Here is a 21,376-nt window from a genome sequence, read left to right on the forward strand (position 1 = left end):
GGAGGCAAATTTCAACAAATGTCCGGGACTTTCCCGGGACGAAGCGTATATGAAAACAAGCGTCAAATTCCCGGGTCACACCACGATGGCTGATGACGTAAATATCTCTTTGTTCGCAGTAAGACAAAAAGACAAAAAGCGGTAAACAAACATGGCAATTATCAACATAGCAAGCAGGAAATAGCTAAATTAAACTGAAAACATAACGAAATTAAATTGCTACTGGATCGTAGAGCTGATGTTAGGGTCCGCAACTGTAGAAACAAGGTTGCACCTCAAATCAGAAAACAACAGAGGGACGCGTTCAAAGTTTATTAAATACAAACAAAAATACATGCGATCGCGGAGAAGAGGGAATAACACAATGGGTCCGTGACAGTAGGTTGACTGGGATCAATAATACTAATCTAAGCAGTAGGCAGAGAGCCGATAAGACAACAAAACAAATACACTAAAATACCAGACCAAACGTAGGGGATTTCAAAACAAGTGCGGGACAGGTGTCGAATGGCGCCCAGCAAGTTAATATCTCGGCACCCTTCTCTTGGATCGTCTGGGCTTAAATACTGTCTTGATGAGCTTGAATTGGCTGCAGTTACGACTTTGGGAATGCTCCCACAACCAGCTCTGTAACAAAACACGATATGACCAACAGACAGCCGATGCTGGCTAAAAATGACGTAATGTCCGGGTTAGAAAATCGCACCAGCAGCCCTCTCCGTACAGAAAGTGCCAGTGGGCAACATGGGACAAGTCTCTGAAAGTGTCCAACCCGTGTCATTCCAGGGATATCTCTACATGCGTGAAAGCAATGACGTGAGTAAATCCTGAGTCACCTTACACTGGAATTTACCGGGACATGTTGTGAAAGGGGATATATGACTGCTTTCTTCACATATAATGCATGGTATGTGGAAAAACACAATTATCTGTTGTACTTGGAAGAGTATATGAGTTATTCTTTAAATGCTCCCTTTAGATTGAATTACGACTGTGGAAAATTCTGTGCAAATGTGACTAATAGTTAAATGTCATCTCTATATAATATCGTTATTGATAGCTCCACAACATTTTTTTTTTTGTTCTCCACTTCTGCAGAGCTCCAGCATTATCAAAAAGAAATCTCTATCTTATGCCTTCCCAGCTAATAATACCAACTCTACTACAGACAGTTGTTTTGTTTAAAATTTTTTTTAGCTTCATACTCTCCCCGACTGCACAGAAAGGTGATGATGTGCATGACAGGTACAACCCCAGTCAAGCATTCAAAAGCATGTGAGTTCCTCGATATAAAAAAGTAAAGTAAAATGTCATTTTTGATAAAGGATAAAGCTGATGAGTTTGAATATATGATGGTTTGAGCTGCATCATCTGTGAGGAAAAGAAGCCAGAAGCCTACTAAGCTGTATTTCAACTGAAGGGGTGTAAGATGACACCAGTTGCAAGTTTAAAGTATTCTGCTGAGAGTTACAACTCCGCCTGTCAGAGAGCGAGGCCGTGACCGTCGGTCATGTGTGCATGCTGCTTGGAGAATCGGGAGTGCAAATTCTGATGAAGAGGTAAACCTTCAGCAAAATCCATCTGCGATTACCATCAGCCCTTTCCGTAAGTACAGCTGTCTTTCCTTATTTTGGTTTCATTATATTGTCAGTATTGAGGCTGTTTCGGGGGTAAAAAAATGCAAGGATGAATAACTTTTTTGTTTCATATCCTAATTAGGTTGCCAAATTTTACTCCACAATCATTTGTTCAAATCACTGTGTCACGTGAATGAACATGTTCACATGTCTTTTTGACCCAGTTCATGGATTCGAGTAGTTGGACAACAGTGCAGACTTTTCTTGTTAATTAGACTTTTAACTCTCAGTCAAAGGAACAAAGGACAGACAAAGTTGACTTTTATATGGCTGTACTCCAGTGAGGCCACGCACTGAAACACACACGCTCATCAGGGAGCAGTAGAAGGTTGTAGACCTTCTCCATCCTGTGTTGATCATGGGTTTATTTACCCTAGAACTCAGCGGAACACATGAGGTGAAAGCTCAGATTTAGGTGAACAGTGGACCAATGACATTCATTCATTTCATTTTACTCACTCCATGCTTTTAAAATGCCTGTTTACAGGCATTCAATGGACATGAGAAGCACTGACTGTGACTTGAGGTTGCCGGTGTGTGGCTGGACATAATGGCGTTTTACCATTATTGATATGTTTTAAAGCTGTATATTTAGTTGCTGAAATGTCGCTTTGTTTCTTTACTTAAGATTCTTTTTCTGACATATATAAATTCAGCTGGTTTGCTTTTGTCATTGCACTTTAATGACTGTGGAGCTTTTACTGAATTCATAATTAAAGGTTAAGAAATGTCACTCATATACGTTGTGCAACGTAAGCTAAAACACAGTCACAATACACGCTTGGGCCATGTGTGTTGTTTTGACAGCTATGCACCTTGAGCTTAGGTGGAGAATAAAGGCTGCTAGTGTCTCAAAGATAAGCCAGTGGGTGACCTTTGACATTCCTTTCCAGCAGAGCAATCCTGGAGTACAGGTGTGATTTTCTCACCTGGATGTCTTGTCAGAGACACAAGCTCTCATGGCCCACTGGTTGACCAATAAACTAGCCTCCAACTTGGCAGGTCACCTCATCTCATTCCCCGCGTCTGTCCCAAGTCTGCACCATGTGTTTACAAAAGGGCCCTTTCACGAAGTTCATACTACACGGCGCCTACGTTTATGTTTTGCTGTGTGTGAATTTCGTTTACCTCACATTTAATGGACACTTTTTTCTTGCACTACATTTCCCGGATCCTGCTGTTCATCAGTACAAATCTGCAAGGAATGCCAAAACACCGGCGGTATAAGCTATAAATGTCTTAAAAACAGATGGGATGTTGCTTTTCTAAGCTTCTAACATCTGCATAACAGGTGTGCGTCTAACATATTAATCTATGTGCTTCAGATATCTAAAATGAAGATTAAGTTGTACTTGAAGGAGACACAAACTGATAAGGGATCGGAATTGACTTTGATGAGTGTTTGTCTGTGTCAACAAACCTAGAGTATGCGGTTTATTTTTACCCGATTCCATGTGATTAGCTGTGAGTATTCCCAGCAGACACGGATAGAGGTTTCTTTGGGAACATGTCAAATGAGCCATACACTAGCACCAGCAGACTGGCTTAGCATTGCTGCTGAGGGTGTTATTCTTATATTCAATTGTAAGCATTTGGATAAATAAATCTGTGCTATTTCATACATGGTCAGCCCATAGAGCTATTTGTGATTACATAGTAATTTTAGAGTTATTAATTACCCATTTCGACTGAAAAGACAGATTGTCTTGTCTTACTATGTGGCAGGAGAGTTCATGTACAATCAGGAGGAATTCAAAAATACTGTGTTTCAGTGGCCCTCAACCTTTTTTGCACCACGGACTGGTGTGATATGTTTTTTCACGGACCGGCATTTGTGACACAAAATTACAGTAAATATAAAATAACACGACGGGGCTAAAAACAAACATTAAGTGCAGGAAAAATGTAACTCACCTTACAATGAATAAGTTCACCTAAAACTTGACAGCAAACATATATATATATATATATATATATATATATATATATATATATACAGTGCCTTGCAAAAGTATTCGGCCCCCTTGAATCTTGCAACCTTTCGCCACATTTCAGGCTTCAAACATAAAGATATGAAATTTAATTTTTTTGTCAAGAATCAACAACAAGTGGGACACAATCGTGAAGTGGAACAACATTTATTGGATAATTTAAACTTTTTTAACAAATAAAAAATTGAAAAGTGGGGCGTGCAATATTATTCGGCCCCTTTACTTTCAGTGCAGCAAACTCACTCCAGAAGTTCAGTGAGGATCTCTGAATGATCCAATGTTGTCCTAAATGACCGATGATGATAAATAGAATCCAAATGTGTGTAATCAAGTCTCCGTATAAAGGCACCTGCTCTGTGATAGTCTCAGGGTTCTGTTTAAAGTGCAGAGAGCATTATGAAAACCAAGGAACACACCAGGCAGGTCCGAGATACTGTTGTGGAGAAGTTTAAAGCCGGATTTGGATACAAAAAGATTTCCCAAGCTTTAAACATCTCAAGGAGCACTGTGCAAGCCATCATATTGAAATGGAAGGAGCATCAGACCACTGCAAATCTACCAAGACCCGGCCGTCCTTCCAAACTTTCTTCTCAAACAAGGAGAAAACTGATCAGAGATGCAGCCAAAAGGCCCATGATCACTCTGGATGAACTGCAGAGATCTACAGCTGAGGTGGGAAAGTCTGTCCATAGGACAACAATCAGTCGTACACTGCACAAATCTGGTCTTTATGGAAGAGTGGCAAGAAGAAAGCCATTTCTCAAAGATATCCATAAAAAGTCTTGTTTAAAGTTTGCCACAAGCCACCTAGGAGACACACCAAACATGTGGAAGAAGGTGCTCTGGTCAGATGAAACCAAAATTGAACTTTTTGGCCACAATGCAAAACGATATGTTTGGCGTAAAAGCAACACAGCTCATCACCCTGAACACACCATCCCCACTGTCAAACATGGTGGTGGCAGCATCATGGTTTGGGCCTGCTTTTCTTCAGCATGGACAGGGAAGATGGTTAAAATTGACGGGAAGATGGATGCAGCCAAATACAGGAACATTCTGGAAGAAAACCTGTTGGTATCTGCACAAGACCTGAGACTGGGACGGAGATTTATCTTCCAACAGGACAATGATCCAAAACATAAAGCCAAATCTACAATGGAATGGTTCAAAAATAAACGTATCCAGGTGTTAGAATGGCCAAGTCAAAGTCCAGACCTGAATCCAATCGAGAATCTGTGGAAAGAGCTGAAGACTGCTGTTCACAAACACTCTCCATCCAACCTCACTGAGCTCGAGCTGTTTTGCAAGGAAGAATGGGCAAGAATGTCAGTCTCTCGATGTGCAAAACTGATAGAAACATACCCCAAGCGACTTGCAGCTGTAATTGGAGCAAAAGGTGGCGCTACAAAGTGTTAACGCAAGGGGGCCGAATAATATTGCACGCCCCACTTTACAGTTTTTTATTTGTTAAAAAAGTTTAAATTATCCAATAAATTTTGTTCCACTTCACAATTGTGTCCCACTTGTTGTTGATTATTGACAAAAAAATTAAAATTTTATATCTTTATGTTTGAAGCCTGAAATATGGCGAAAGGTTGCAAGGTTCAAGGGGGCCGAATACTTTTGCAAGGCACTGTATTATATATACATATATATATATACATACATACATATATATATATATATATATATACATATATATATATATAATTTTTTAAACCTATTTGTAGACAAGATGTTGTTTTACATGAACCTCGTAATTTTTTAAAATTTAGACATTTCCAGTCTGAGTGATATTAAAACAGCACATTTGATACCAAAAATTTAACACGTCTCCTTGCAGGACAATTTAAGACTGCATGGATGGTGAAGTGGAATCAATGAAAACAAGGGCTGAGAGTCCTGTGAGTCCGCTGACAGGGTTGGGGATGAGCTGTCTCGTTGGGCAGCGGCATCGTTATGGGCCAGGCATGGTCAGTCCTCAGGAGTACAGCGAGTGGCTACCGTATCGCCATGATGCCAGCCTGATGCCTATGAAAGAAGACCTGGCACTTTGGCTTAACTCCATCATGGGTGAGATTGATCAACATTAAATTTCACAATTCTGAACTTTTGTTGTCTTCAAACCTTATTTCCTAGGGCTCTAAGGTGCGGATGTCTTAGCTCGAGAGATTGTTTTTTTTATTTTATTTTTTTTTAAATAGGGACATTAAAAAGCGGGTGTTTTGTCCAGTCAGGAGTGACTGCTAATCAAAGCAGATACTCAAATACTCCGCACTCCATTTAAATTTGGTACAATTACTGTACATCGCATGCATGGCAATGTCACTGCGCTTGGCCCGTGTGGAAGGAGACAATGTCATAGAGCACCCTTATTGAGCTGGTGATAGCTAATAGTGCCCTGAATATGTCTCTATACCTCATGTAGAAGATCTATCCCCACTTCAGATTAAAGATCTGCTGTAGCACATTTTGACCTTTGACTTGTTTCTACAAACGTATGCAGTGGTGTTTTAGCAAACTGAAACAGATTTACTCTAAATATGTACTCATGTGGACACGTCATTGCATGTCAAATATATTGTGAGTCAAAATATAAAGGGGTCCGGATGTCAGAGTCAATTAGAGAATCGTTGCTAGAGTGTAAAGAAATACGATTACAGTAAATACAAATAAATTGTTGCTATGTTTGTTCTCTTTAGATTTTCCTACGTAACAGATCAAAACAGGATGGTGTTTACGTCATGAAACATGTTTGTTATAAATACTCATCATGTTTGAGTCTTTAGAACTTTTTCTTCATACCCACTTATGCCAGTACTAATATAAAACAGTTGGGTTCTGTGTGGCTCAATTTTTTTCCCCTCCTTGGCTTTCTTAACGATAACAACATACTAATGGATGTTGGAGAGTTTCAAGCAGTACAGCTACAAAGACACTCGACCTTATATGATTTTTCAGTTGACATGATTTGTAGCTTTACAGTCCATGTCACAATTTAAATACACTGCAAATTTGTAACGTCCTAATAAGATTATTCTTCTTAAATCTAGTCATATAATTTTTCCATCTTATTTAGAGTGTTAATTGCTAGTTACTAGATTAATGTGTAAGATTATTGTACCTTTTTAAGGAAATATTGCTATTTGTTCTGACTAAGCCCATACATCTAAATTTCAGTAATATTTCACCTAAATAAAGAAAAATATGCTTTCAAATAACGTTTAGAGCAATATATTCATATCTAACACATTTACTCCCACCCTCCTAAAATAAGAAACACTCGAATATACCTTGAATAAATCACTTCTATTGATAAAGTTCATCTTTTGATTTTTTTGGTATGTTTAAACAAGTAACAAACAAGAAATGTTAATCTTAGAAAACAAGTGTTTCAAGTTTATATAACGATTTCACTGAGTAGTTCTGTTGCTTAGAATGGGTGGTTTAAGGATTCTTAAGGTTTAAATTCCTAGATTTGTTGTTTAGACTTTAGAGTAAGTGATTTTTGCTTATTATACACAAAATGTTACTTAAAATAAGTGTTTAAAGTTTTTTTTTTTTTTTTTAATTTAGATAAAATTACTAATTTATTGCTTGAATTAAGTCTGTTACAGGTTAATGAAAGCCTATCTGTTTTTCTTATTTTAAGAAATCTAAATGAGTAAAATTTACTTTTAGCACTGGCAGATCATTTGTTTCTAATAGATGTATGCTGAAAACAAATGAATTTAACTCGGTTGACGGAGGTGTGTTCTTGCAGTGTACAATATGTCACAATTTAAAGGGATCCACGGATAGAAAGGCTTGTGGTTCTTAAAAGATAAACATTATTATGATTTAAAATAATTTGATATTGAAACACCACCTTTTCGTTTTGATACAATTTGTAAAATTAGTTTATCTAATAGGTCCCCATTGTTGTTGACGTTGCAGGGCAGTGACGTCACATGGTTATGCTGCTGAGCTTCCAGAGTATGACTATAGTGACATAAACATGTAATCTGTTCAAACCTTTCAATTTGAAATCAAGAGGAACATCAATGAGCATGACAGCACTGTCAATATTTCACAAAACGAGCAACAAAAGCAAAATAAACAGGATAGATGGGATGAGACGAGACAAGAGTAGAAAAAAAAAACTGTGTTCTGCCAAAATGTGCTACACCGGCGAAATGTCCTACAAGACCAGCGAAATGTCTGACAAGAGGCCAAAGTACTACCGAGCACTTTTATCTTGTTTTGTTTAGATGCATACAGACAGAACATATTGAAGATGCCTTAAGAAAATACTTAAACGTAATAATATCAAATAAGGGTGGTTTAAATATGCTACGTGACAAATGTGGTGAACAGATCAACAACCTGCTTTGAAGCTCCCACAAAAAAAAAAAAAAAATTGCTTAAAAGTATGAGAGGAAAACACATGCAAAAAGGATTTTGAGGGAATGAAATTGAAACTGAAACTCAATAAAAACACAAATAGTATGTACTCGCAGCTTTTAACCAATGTGCGCTTGTGTTGGACTAAACATGATAGATTTTTAAATCAATGGCAATATTTTATGTGTTTCTAATAACAAATCTAGTAAAAAAGAATTGTGGCCTTTAAGTCTCTAAGTCTGATGTTCCCTTTAAATACAGTATATGAATGGGGTTTTTCTTAAGATCTTAATATCTTGCAAAACATTGATACATTTCAATGGATTTGATTTCCTGTATTAGTATTTGTGTGTGTTCGTGTTGGTGCGTAGGTGGGGACCTGACTGCTGACAGTCTAATAGAAAGACTGGACAATGGCGTTGTGCTTTGTCAACTGGCTCAGTTTCTCCAAGACAAGATGAGCCACAACAGTAAAGGCAAGGTGCTGTAACAGAATTAATTGATAATGATGTTCCATAACATAGCATGTGCTGTGTGCATTGATAACACAAACATTAGTGCATGTGGACATTTGCAGAAAAAAGAGATGATGCTAGTGACTTATAACTTCTTTGTTGAATACGTAGGCTCATATTTGTGTATTTGTTTGTACCATGTGCAGCCCTTCACAAGAAGAGTCATCCATTGGCGAGCTGATGCAACTTCAGGATCATTTTTTGCCAGAGACAACACAGCTAATTTTCTGTATTGGTGCCGCAAGATTGGTATCGAAAGGTCCCACCTTTTTGAGTCAGAGGATTTGGGTGAGTTCATGTCAATGTAATTGCCATTCAGTAATTAAAATGTCCTGGTTATTATCCTGAAGGAGCTATCCACATATCTCTTCTCATTCATTCATTCATCTTCCACGTGGGTCGCGGAGGTGCTGGAGCCTATCCCAGCTAACTACGGGCAGTAGGCAGGGAACACCCTGAACTGGTTGCCAGTCAATCGCGGGGCACAAGGAGACATACAACCATTCACGCACACACTCATACCTACCGACAATTTAGAGTGTTCAATCAGCCTACCATGCATGTTTTTGGGATGTGGGAGGAGGAGAGAGGGGAGAACATGCAAACTCCACACAGGAAGGCCGAAGCCCGGGATTGAACCCTTGATCTCAGAACTGTGAGGCAGATGTGCTAACCACTCAGCCACCGTGCTGTAACTCTTCTCAATCATTAGAAAATAGGGCTGTCAAACTTTTAAAAGTAAAACCATTCATTTTATTAATATTTTGTTATATCTCTTCTGGATGAATATTGCTGCTGCGTGTGCATACGTTGTTTTACAGCTAAAATATTTTTTCTTAGGACAGGGATATTAGGACTAGCATACTGTAACTTGACACGATTGCAAATGGGGACATAGACTAGCTGGCACTAGACCTTTATTCATAGGCAGATCTACTATTCAGGCAAAGTAGACGATCGCCTTAGGCCCCCAACCAGCTGCCCTTGCCCCAATGAGCAACGGCTTGGGCCACTGGAGCCAGCAGCACCCCCAACTATTCATCATGTATAATTTTGTCAGCATACCAAACAAACAAATAACGAAACAAAAAAGAAAGCCATTTGAATGCTGCATTTATATTGTCCCCCCCCCCCCCCCCACACACGCACTACAATGGACTGTTCCATGACGACGGACTGAGTATCAGTCGCTTAACTTCATTTAGCGCCGTTTAGCATTGCTTCGCTCTGCTTAGCTGTTCGTTAGCTTCACTTAGCTCTCCCGCGGTTTTCACGCCACTAAGCTCGCTATTTTTACAGCTCACTTGCTACTTTGCACGTCGGCTATCGTTTATTTTGAACACATGAGCGAACGTGCTCTCCATAGAGCCAAAGTGCAGTGAGGGAGAAGTTGAGAACAGGCTTCTAAGGCCTCTTTTAACTTTCTTCATCTTCTTCACACCGAACATAAAACACACGACGGCACACCCTGTGGCGAAACAATGTAGTACAGTTCCAATCAGTCATACAATAACACTCAATAGCTGGTAAACAGCAAAAGCACGTCATGTTCGTCATATAAATAATGATTAACAATCTCACATACTTCAGAATTAATAATATAATATGTTGAGTAAATACTACATAATACAGATTCTACACTAAGAATAGCTTTGAAATGACACTCTTCATGACAAATATGATTGGCAATGAATAATTATTATAATTATTATACTACTATTATATATAGTAGTATACTATAATAATATTGCTAGAATTTTTTTAAGAATTGTTTTGAATAATGTTGGAAAGGCAAAGTCAGTGTTCTGAATCTGTTTACTTGCCATTCTTTTGCACTAGTAAATGCTATCAGCATTTAACCTTATTGTTTATTTGTGATCAATTATTGTTATTTTCATCATTATTTGTACTTTAATAAAGAATTTAAGTGTTCCAAAATAGTTTTGTGAATTAGTAAGCGTCAACAAAAATTTCATTGCTAAATTAGTAAAAAAAAAGAAAATTATTAGATTAGTCGATTAATCGTAAAACTAGTCAGCTGACTAATCAGGAGAAAATTTTTCGTTTAGGACAGCCCTAGTGTACCAGAACATATTTCCTCCACACCTTTCTCACCTTTTTAACCCCTGACCCATGGAGAGGGCCCCTGGATATGTTCGCCTTAGGCCCGAAAATTGCCAAGTCCGCCACTGCCTTTAATTGCCATTTATTTCATTTAAATTGTAGCTACCTGGAGGATAACATTTGCCAATATACCTAACTAGTAAGCCTCTTCATTCCATCTCAGCCCGGTGGCAACTAGAAAGTTTGCCAAAGCTCTTATCGCTCTATCCTGCCCCTTCTTGGGCCACAACAAGTCTTTCAGAGTCACAGCGCCTTGCGGCAATGGCCCACTTCTTCTTCGTTCTCCTCCTATCAGATTGGCGGTTAACAGCCAGGCGCATTGCTGCCACCTGTCAGATTGGATGCGAACTGTAGATAATTATAGAGGATAGGGGGGGATAAAAACAGTGATAAATGTATGGCGGCCGCCGGCCGTCCAGAGCACCGGCTGTTCTGTGATCCTCCAGAAGCTACAGATTACCAGTCCACCCCTGGATGTGACAAAACTTGTTTTTTTGTCCTCCTTCATAACCTAGATCAAATTGCAAGTTTCATAATATTTTGTTTTGAACAACTGATTTTGTTGCCTCAGGTATGCCAAAACATGACTTCTTGACAATGCTTTGTTGGGTCTATATGGGTACTTTGTTGAATGTGGAAGTAGTGGATTGGTTATAGGGGATGAAGAATTCATGCCCTCATGTTCTCAGATGCGCATTCAAAGGCCAAATGAATTCCAGTTTGACCTCATAGATAGAGAGGAACAACACAAGCAGACTGAGCACTTCCCAAACTATGCCCCCTTTGTCATACACACATTTATCTCCAGAGGGTGGATCTACAGTATATTAAATTATTCAATCTTCATCTCTGCCTCAAACTTTATCTCTACCCATTTTTGTTCGTCTTCTGTGCATGTGCCGTGCAAAGTCCTCCATAAGCAACCGAGGGAGGTATGCCTTTGCCTGATGGCGCTGGGACGCATGGCCGCCAGGTAAATACCATACATTAACATGTGCTGGAGCGACTGTCAAGCTCCTACAATGTGAGATCACTCAACAATTATGTAAATATTTTACACTTGACCTTTCCGTTAAAGACCAAATGTGAAGTAAGTTTGGCCAACCATGTTTTTGAATAATATCAATGGCTAAACAATTATAAGCATATTTCCGTTATGTTTTTTTAACGCAACCCTTCCAGATTCTATGTTTAACCCATAGCAACGCCCTTGACAACGAAAATGCTTTCCTTCGAAAATCTTGGAAAATTACGTCATACACAGAACTGCGAGGGAAGTCCGCAATAGAAAAGTATTGTTGCATTGCTTCTCGGTAAGATGCCACGGCGGTGTGTGGCGATGTATTGTTCTCAATCTAAAGAAAACTTGTATGTTTCCGCGAACACTTCCGCCTTCGGACCCTCTGACGAAGGCGGAAGTGTTCGCCGAAACATGTCAGGTACATAAAAGCTAACGTCGCTAGCTTCTACTGTTCATTCCACAACATCATTGGGGATTCGTCAAAACGTTTCTTTTATCCCAGGCAATAGCAGGTGGTTTATTTACCTGACATGTTTCGGCGAACACTTCCGCGTTCGTCAGAGGGTCCGAAGGTAAATAAACAACCTACTATTGCCTGGGATAAAAGAAAAGTTTTGACGAATCCCCGATCATGTTGTGAAATGAACAGTAGAAGCTAGCGACGTTAGCTTTCGTCTCGAGGCAAACCACAATCGATGCTATTCATATCAGCGATGAGTAATAATGTAAAAAAATAAAATTATGTGCAAACGTCTGCATCTTCAAATCATAAAAAAAACAGCCTATATCTTACCAATCTTGCAATCTCGATGGGTCTCGTCCCATTCCATGTCAGGTCACGTGGGCACATTGTTTGCATCCTGATTAGCGTCTGGCTAATACATGTAAGGTCCAACATAAAATTCCATCCTCCTTCTCCTTCTCCAACTCTTCAAAAACTTGGATCTCCTCCCTTGCGCTCGATCTATCCCTTATAGCGCTGTTTGAATCATTGTTTGAAGGGCTCTGTATGGCGGCCGTATGGAGCGCTGCCATCACTGTTCTCGGTGTGACGTATAACTTCCGGGTTCGTCCCCTTTCAGGCTCAAACTACGGAAATGCGATTATTTTGTCAATATATAGGCTACAACATATAAATTATTTTTTTCATGCTTCATTTGTTCAACAATGTTTTATTAATTTTGAACACATTTGGCATTTTATGAAATTACTTCACATTTGGTCTTTAAATGAGAATGAAATTATGAAAAGTTGTGGGGTACCTATACAGTAAATATCCATTTACAGTATGTTTCCGGTTCATTATATTTTGTCATTATTTTACACATATTTGTTTGGGTCTAAAACAAAAGTTTTGAGATCACTTATTTTAATAATTTCTTTAAATTACTTTAAGATTATTACCAAATGTTTGCCTTCTAAGGTATGGAGTGGAGCCTCCAGGCCTTGTGAAGTTGGAGCGAGAGATAGAAAAGGAGGAGGCAGGGAGTCTGTCTCCATTGTCTTCACTACCTTTCTCGTTTTTTCCTCCCCCGGAGCATTGCTCACTATCACATTCAAGCGAGCCCCCAACCCCGCCCCCTGCTTCTCCACCAGTGGCCCACACTCCAAGTTCAACCTGTCTCTCTGAAGCCCACATCACACCCCTCACGTCTGATCTTCCATCAGCCACTGCAGATCTAATGCCCACATGTTTATCCCACTTGCAGTCCATCCTCTCTCCTCAGAAACTCTGCACAACCACAGCTTCAACACAAACCCCTTTGTGTCCCAATGACACATCTGCTGCCCCTAAAAGCAAAACCCAGGTGGCTTTTGCAACAAGACCGCCCGCACCCTCCCGGACACCAAACCTGAAACATCACTTCAGCAAATCCGCGACTAAAAAGAGCACCGGGACGAGCAACATTTTGGACGACACTGTATGCCCTTTAGAACGTGTCTTATTTGAACTTGCTGACATTGCCTACACTGCATTAACACCTTTTGTCTGTCCTGTTTTTCATCAGGTGAGAAACATTATTGAAAATCCACCTTGCAGCTGTCCAAACAGGTTCCCTGTTGAAAAGCAGCCAAAGAGCTGTTATCGAGTGGGGGATAAAGTTCTTTATATACGGGTAAGCACTGCATGAATATACCTACATTTCTTGCCTTGCAGCTTTTTTTTCCCCCGACCACCAACAAACCACAGTCACTGAGCAATGAATACACACTGACAGCTATTCTAATTCGTATTAATGGAGCTCATTTGCTTCAACCACGGTTTGTTTTATGATTTACTTTTAAATATAGCTCATTACATGTCTCTAAGTCTAGGTTCATACCGCAGGTCTTTATGCACAAATCCGATTTTTTTGTCATATCTTCTTTTTTTGGCGTGCCCGTTCAGACTGCTTTTGTCCATTGAGCCCGTTCAAGTATCACGCATGCTCACTAATTCGCAGCCCGAGATGCACTGAGGAAACTGACCCGCAAACAAATGCCCACACATGCTGGCTTCACGTCATTCAAAGGTGATCATACATTTGATTTCCAAAAAGAGGACAAAAATACCAGACATACAGTGTATCACAAAAGTCAAAGCATACGCCGCACTCTACATCAAATTGGTGTACATGGCTGTCACCCTAGGAGGGAGCCTCGTCCGAAGACGGTACACAAAAAAGCACGCCCATCTCATCAGACCATAGGACATGGTTCCAATAATCCATGTGCTTTGTTGACATGTCTTCAGCAAACTGTTTGCGGGCTTTCTTGTGTACCGTCTTCAGAAGAGGCTTCCTACTGGGCACTAACAGGCTGACCCCCCACCTCTTCTATCTCTGCAGTAATGCTGACAGCCCTCCTGTAATGAGTCACCTGACAATTTGGAGGGAAAATGACAAGCAGTACTCAATTTGGACATTTAGGGATGTACGTAGTTTCTGAGGGGTGTACTCACTTTTGTTGCCAGGGGTTTGGATAGTAATGGCTATATTTTGAGTTATTGTGAGGGGAAAATAAATTAATTCTATTATATAATTGTACACAGACTACCTTCATTGTGTCAAAGTTTCATTTTGTCAGTGTTGTCCCATGAAAAGATAAACGGTACTTAAATATCTGCAAAAATGCGAGGGGTGTACTCACTTTTGTGATATACTGTAAATAATCCACGTTTAGTCTTATAATCAAAGTTTCTATGGATCGATAGCATGCACGCACTGTCCGTGCATGAGCATATGGACAGTTTGACCTGATTCTCGGCCGTGTGAGCAATCGTGAAATATTGCTCATATGGAGCAGAGAGAAAACCGAGCATTCTCAGGCTTATCCTCAACCCCCCATTTTATTTTTTTATAACTGTTGTCAAGCCCGACCCTTCCCCAAAAGCCATGTTCAAGGCAAGCTAGGCGCTAACGCACAGCTGCACCACTACCGTAAGGCCTATGCGACTTGTTTCGTTCAGACTGTCAAGTTAATGCCTCACTCGAGTCGGAAAAACGGATTTGTGCATTAAGACCTGCAGTATGAAGCTAGCCTTAGTCTTTATTCAAGCGGAAATTTTAGGGTGATTTGAGCTACAGTCACTTGAAATGCTTGCTAGCATGACGTATAGCCAGAGGTGGTTGTAACACGTTACATATATTTATTATTATTAACTATTTATTATTTATTGACTTTATGAGAAAAAAGTTCTTCTAAGAATAGTGTTACTAAGCCATACTTTTTACTTTTACATGATTAGATTTTTGAAGAAGAAACGCTACTTTTACTCCGATACTTTGTTCTAAATTAGTCGTTACATTTTTCCTCTTTATTGTACATATTAGATTTTACTTTTTTTTTTTTTTTTGCAAATGATGCAACAGTATCAACAATAATCACATGACACCATTACACCAATGAGCAAACTTGCCATTCGATGATCACGCCAACCTGTTCAATCACGTGGCGTCTTTAAAGCACGGTAAAAGATAAAGTATTTGACATTGAGTGCTGGCATCAACATGACTCGAAAGCGATGTTAACCGCTCTCCCAGTTTTTATTTCGCACCGATGGACCACGGAAAACCGGAGATATGGTCCTTTTAACTTCATCATAGGAACTATTCACTATTCAACTAATCCAATTAGGAAGTATTTTCACCACTAGATGGCACTCATGCTCTCTGGACGAATTATGCTTCTTTTCTGTAGATTTTTTTTCTGTCGCCAGAATTCAATGATTTTTTTTTTTTTTTGTATTTCTTTGGCTTAGTGTGGTTATGTAATAGGTTAAAATACAGTATTACAATAGCAGTTCATATAGATAATTGTGCTGAGAAAAAAAAGTATTTAAAAAAATTTACTGTTACTATCAGCAAATAGTAAATTTGCTAATTTACTACAGTGGTACCTCTACATATGAAGTTAATTCGTTCCAGGACGAATTGGTCGAAATGGTCGTATGTCGAGCAGGATTTCCCATAGGAATACATTATAGTGCCATAAATTCGTTCCACAGCCTAAAAATCCTACACTTAATCCTTAATAAATATTGCTGTTACTATTGCAAATAGTAATTACAAACAGCAAAACAAATTATGAATAATAATTTGAACAATAATAGTATGATAATAGTAATAATAATAATAATAATAATAATAATAATAATAATAATAATAATAATAATACCTGTAATAATGTATCGAATCGGGTTCTAATGTGGCAGACTTTTTTTGCTGTACCTGAACGCACCGCAGGGCTGACCTGTCAGTGAGCAAGAGAGCATTTCTATTTTACTTTCTGTTTTGATGCTGGCGTCAGTGTGGGTGGCACAAGTTGATGGAATAAATGATTTGAAACCTGACGAAGCTGGCGATTTCTTTGGCGATGCTCCCACAATAAGAATTGTCACCTTAACTTATAAAGACTGGTGAACGGATGAGGACCGCCGGCCAAGATCAACATTCTACGGCCCTATTGTCGACCCAGTTCTTGGATGCACACACCGTGCTTATATTATGCTATCATTTAAATCTTCATTTCAATGGTATGCATCACCTTTTCTTTTTTTCTGCACCTGCACTAACCTTTTTGGATCCAGTCTTGATTTCTCTCACAAGAAAATCAGCTGTGCGTCCGTCTTCCGGCGAAACAAAGAAACTGTGGCGCTGTCAAAAATCGTCGTATTTCAAGCATGTTGTCGGATGAAGAAACAAATGGCGAGTCAAATTTTACGTCAGATGTCGAAAAGATCGTGTGTCGAAGCGATCGTATGTCGAGGTACCACTGTATTACTAATTTACAGTTACTCACAATGTTACTCATTACTTAGAATAGAATAGAATAGAATAGAATAGAATAGAATAGAATAGAATAGAATAGAATAGAATAGAATAGGTCTTTATTGTCAATGTCAACAACGGAACATTGTGAACAATGAAATTGGACGTGGCACTCTAGTATAAACATATGTACCTAATTAAATATGATAAAATAAAACAAATAAATAGGAATATCTACGCTCTAGAGCTATAAGTGAATAATTATAGCTTGCTTAGACTGAAATATGTGCAAGACAGAAATAGTGCAAGTTCTTTTCACCAAAAAGTTTTTTTACTTGTACTTGAGCAAATTTTTTTGGATGACTACTTTTACTTTTACTTGAGTAATATTATTTTGAAGTAACACTATTCTTACTTGAGTAAAGTTTTTGCCCACTTTACCCACCTCTGTCTATAGCCTACAAGATGAATTCAAAGCCTCGCCTTGATTTCTACTGATTTTTAGTTCTATTTAATGCTAATTTATATTCTAATGCTTAGTGGAGACAAAGGGGGAGAGATTTAATGGCAACTGATAAACGGAATGAAAGTTGAATGAATGGATGATTGAAAGAGAGACAAAATTTAAAGACAGTTTTGCTTTAAGATATAATATTGGAAATGTTGATTAACTTTTATTAGAAGACCCAACATGTGTAAACAACACACCATATCACCATATCTCAAGGAGGTATGTTCATGCTGGCATTCATGTGTCAATATCTGAGGTTTATAACTGACTAAATGACTAAATGACTAATTTACTAAATAATTAACACAAACTATAACACAAATATCACTGAAAAATATACATCCACTTTTTTAGATGCCAGCTTTGTAGAGCAAAAATAAAGAATGCCACAGACACTGGCCACACTTATTCGAATTTACGTCTGTCCTCTTAATTTTTCAGCTTATTACCATTTTTTTAATGTTTTTAATTTTTTTTTTATTTCATTTCATTTCGTTGTATATAATTTTTGATTACTCATGGCTTTTTAATTTTTTTTTTTTTTTCAAAATCTCTTTTACTCATTAGTATTAATTTTTTTACCCCGGAATTGTGCTTTCAATTCATTCATTCATTTTATTTCAAAATAATTTATCTATTTTTTAATTGCCCGTTGCAAAATACGTGTAAGTAACATTAATACTGCAATTATATGTCAAATGGGGGCCACAAAATACTGTCTCATGGGCCCCAACGTTGATACCCCTGTCTATATGAATGTAATTAAAACATTTCAGGAAAAAATATATTAATTCTTGCATGAAAAGGTGAAAATGCATCTCATTAACACCAAATAAAAATTAATTAACCCTCCCATTTATTTATTTATTGCTTTCCAGCAAACTGCTAGAGGTTTTCTGTTAATTCTGTTATTCAGACTAGTAGTTATGTAGTAGTTATGATTCGCTACCATCAATTCCATCTAAAGAAAAACTACCCCAAAACAGGTGTGTAGGTGTGAGTGTAAAATGATTTTTCAAACATAATTAATGACATTATGTTAACATGAATCACTTCCTGATTTGCCATTACCTGGAATGGAGATGTTGTTGCCTTTCAGCCTCCCCGAGTCATTCACCACCTGTGTGTTTCAATACAAAGGCTCAAGGAAAGGCCTTCTGGGAGCCAGGGTTGCTTGGCAACGAATGGTCTGGATAAGACTGGGCTGACAATGATTTTATTCAGTACACAGACCTTCAGCTAAGAGTTCAAACCTGAAGGGAAAACAAACGTGCCTCTTTCAGGTTGATTTTGCAAAGATATGGCTGTTGTGTGCAGTTCAAATGGCAGCCCCCTTGGGAGTCAGTGTCCTTCCATTTGGGGAGGCGTCGCATTGTAAACTGGATGATTTATTTCACTTCCACTAAGATGACAGCTTCGCCCTCATGTATAAAAAACATATTTTACAATATAATAGGAATTCTGCTTTTGTCCCTATAATTGACCAAACAAAGGGAAAGGGATTTTAAGTAGCTAATTGGTTCCCAGTTAAAATCTATTTAGTGTACGATTTATCTTATTGAAAGTCCGACGACCCTAACACACTAACTGACAATCTATGCTGTCAGCCGCGGTTTCCTGACAAAATAATACAGTCAAAAATGGTTTTAGTGAATCTAGATCTATTGCTGTGAAAGTGCAGAAGTGAAGTTGATCTGTTTCAGTAAAAAAAAACAAAAAAGAGGACAAAGTGATTATTTTATCATAGGCAAATGTACAATTTAATGAGGGTTCTCAGGACGTAGCTTTTCTAAAATACTTTCCCCATCATGGCGTACATCATGAGAGGTTCTGCTTCACTATGCAGTGATCCGTCGCTACTTCGTGCTTCAAAATTTGCGCCCTCAGTTCATTACAGCTTTTTTTTATTTTTTTATTTTTTTTAAATACAGTATTTTTTGGACTGTAAGTCGCAGATTTTTTTTCATAGTTTGGCTGGGAGTGCGACTTATATTCCGGAACGACTATTGCCTTTCAAGATGACATATCTGTTCTATGTGTTGGATTTTATCAATTAAATTTCCCCCAAAAATGCGACTTATACTCCAGTGCGACTTATATATGTTTTTTTCCTCTTTGTTGGGCATTTTATGGCTGGTGCGACTTATACTCAGGTGCAACTTATAGTCCGGAAAATACGGTAAATGTAGTATTTTATAGAGATATCCCGATCCGATCACTTACAGCCTCCCACTCTCCTTCTTGCTGCTTTTCTTGCTCAGCTGGCAGCTGGACTTTGAGTTTGCTTGTTAAAGTTAACGATGAGCAGTGTTGTCAGTAGCGTGTTACTGTAATCTGATCACTTTCTTTCAGTAACGAGCAATCTAATGCGTTCATTTTTCCAAGCCAGTAATCTGATTAAAGTTAGTGTCCTTCGTGCATGTGCGTTACTATTTTGTTGTTGCCTCATAATGTATGTAGAATGAAGAATACAGTAGTCATGTACGAAGAGCATTTGAACAGAAAATATTGCTCTTGAGTTTGGGAGTCACATCTCACGTTTTCTCATTGAAAATAAAAAAAAACGGGTCACGTGTATTACCATGCTGTTTGTCTGCGACGGCGGTCAACAACATTGCCTCGCTGCGTCATCAGAATGCTAACAGTGAAAGCAGCAGATATACCACAAACAGCTGCATTTGCTCACTGGAAATACACCCATTACTTCACATATCTGTCCAGTAAAGATGACAAAAATATCTCCGTTCGTTGCAAAGTTTGTACTGGCTCAAAAAGACAGTCGACCGCTAAAAACTGGACATCCAATTCAACAAGGAAGCACTTGGAATTACAGCACAACGCAACAAAACTCGAAACAAAGCCTACAAGTACAAGACAGCCAGCACTTCTACAGTTTGTAACCAGCCTTTATGTACATTTTATAGTTAGAGTTTGTAATCATACGTAGAGTTTTACTTTTGTGGGGCTGGGGGCAAAACATGTTGATGACTGAAACCAAAGTCAGAAGTATGGATACACTTCATCATTTTTGCATCTTATATATTTTCACTACTATTGTAAATTCTCACTGAAGACATCAAAACTATGAACGAACATGTGGAATGGCAAAAAAAAGTGAAATGACTGAAAACAGTTACTATATTCCACATTCTTCAAAGATCCGCCTTTGAGGTGTCTCCGTATATATATCTATGGAGATACTACTGGTGACACAGCACCAGGAGCAGCGTGGGGTTCAGTATCTTGCTCAAGGATACTGAGATGAGTTCATCAGGGCGGAGAATCAAACCCACAACATCAGTATTGTGGGACAACTACTCTACCACTGAGCCACGCCAGTCCCATTTGATTGGACTCACTCAATGAGGCATTTAATAAAGACAAGCATTTTGCTACGTTATTCTTGTTTAAGTAAAGTAAAGTAAAATGTCAAACATTTATTTTTAATTATATATGGGGGGGGGGGGGGGGGGACATGTCTTATATGTACAGTATCTCTTTCCAATGCTAAATATGAATAAATACTCTGAACACACCCAAACGTCCCCACCCCCCCCCCTTTTTTTTTTTTTTTTTAAATATAAATAAGCTGCACCTCTATTTTGTGGATTTTCGACTTTCGCGGGGGGGGGTTGGTCAGGTCCCCGTTAAACGCCAAAAACGAGGGATCACTGTATTTGCTCCAGTTAATTGTCGATGATGTTGAATTCAAAGAATGCGGACGGTATTCCACACAAAATTCATCCTAGCATGCATTTATGGACCTTACGCCGTGTTCTTCCACAATACCCTTTTAAAAAGTAAATCCAAATCAAAAGTATATAATTTGAAAAACAGTAAAATGAAATATCCTGCCTAAGGGCCTCGATATGATTTTTCAGTGTCTCTTAAACATCAACTCCTATCCAGCTTTCAGTGTTCAACCATCACTCCTATAGAGTAGCT

At 38.6% G+C, this 21,376-nt stretch overlaps 1 protein-coding gene across 1 annotated transcript in view; it reads left to right on the forward strand.

Moving 5' to 3' along the window:
- Positions 1-1,506: 1,506 nt before the first annotated feature.
- Positions 1,507-21,376, forward strand: part of gas2b (growth arrest-specific 2b) — a 31,411-nt gene continuing 11,541 nt past the window's right edge. Inside the window, exons 1-7 of the mRNA XM_057849149.1 lie at positions 1,507-1,605; positions 5,472-5,701; positions 8,383-8,492; positions 8,673-8,814; positions 11,560-11,623; positions 13,095-13,593; positions 13,681-13,788. Of these exons, the coding sequence (XP_057705132.1) occupies positions 5,488-5,701; positions 8,383-8,492; positions 8,673-8,814; positions 11,560-11,623; positions 13,095-13,593; positions 13,681-13,788 (1,137 nt within the window). The 5' untranslated portion in view covers positions 1,507-1,605; positions 5,472-5,487. The remainder of the gene's footprint in view (positions 1,606-5,471; positions 5,702-8,382; positions 8,493-8,672; positions 8,815-11,559; positions 11,624-13,094; positions 13,594-13,680; positions 13,789-21,376) is intronic.

Source organism: Corythoichthys intestinalis, chromosome 1 (assembly GCF_030265065.1).
Source record: "Corythoichthys intestinalis isolate RoL2023-P3 chromosome 1, ASM3026506v1, whole genome shotgun sequence".
Lineage (NCBI taxonomy): Eukaryota > Metazoa > Chordata > Actinopteri > Syngnathiformes > Syngnathidae > Corythoichthys > Corythoichthys intestinalis.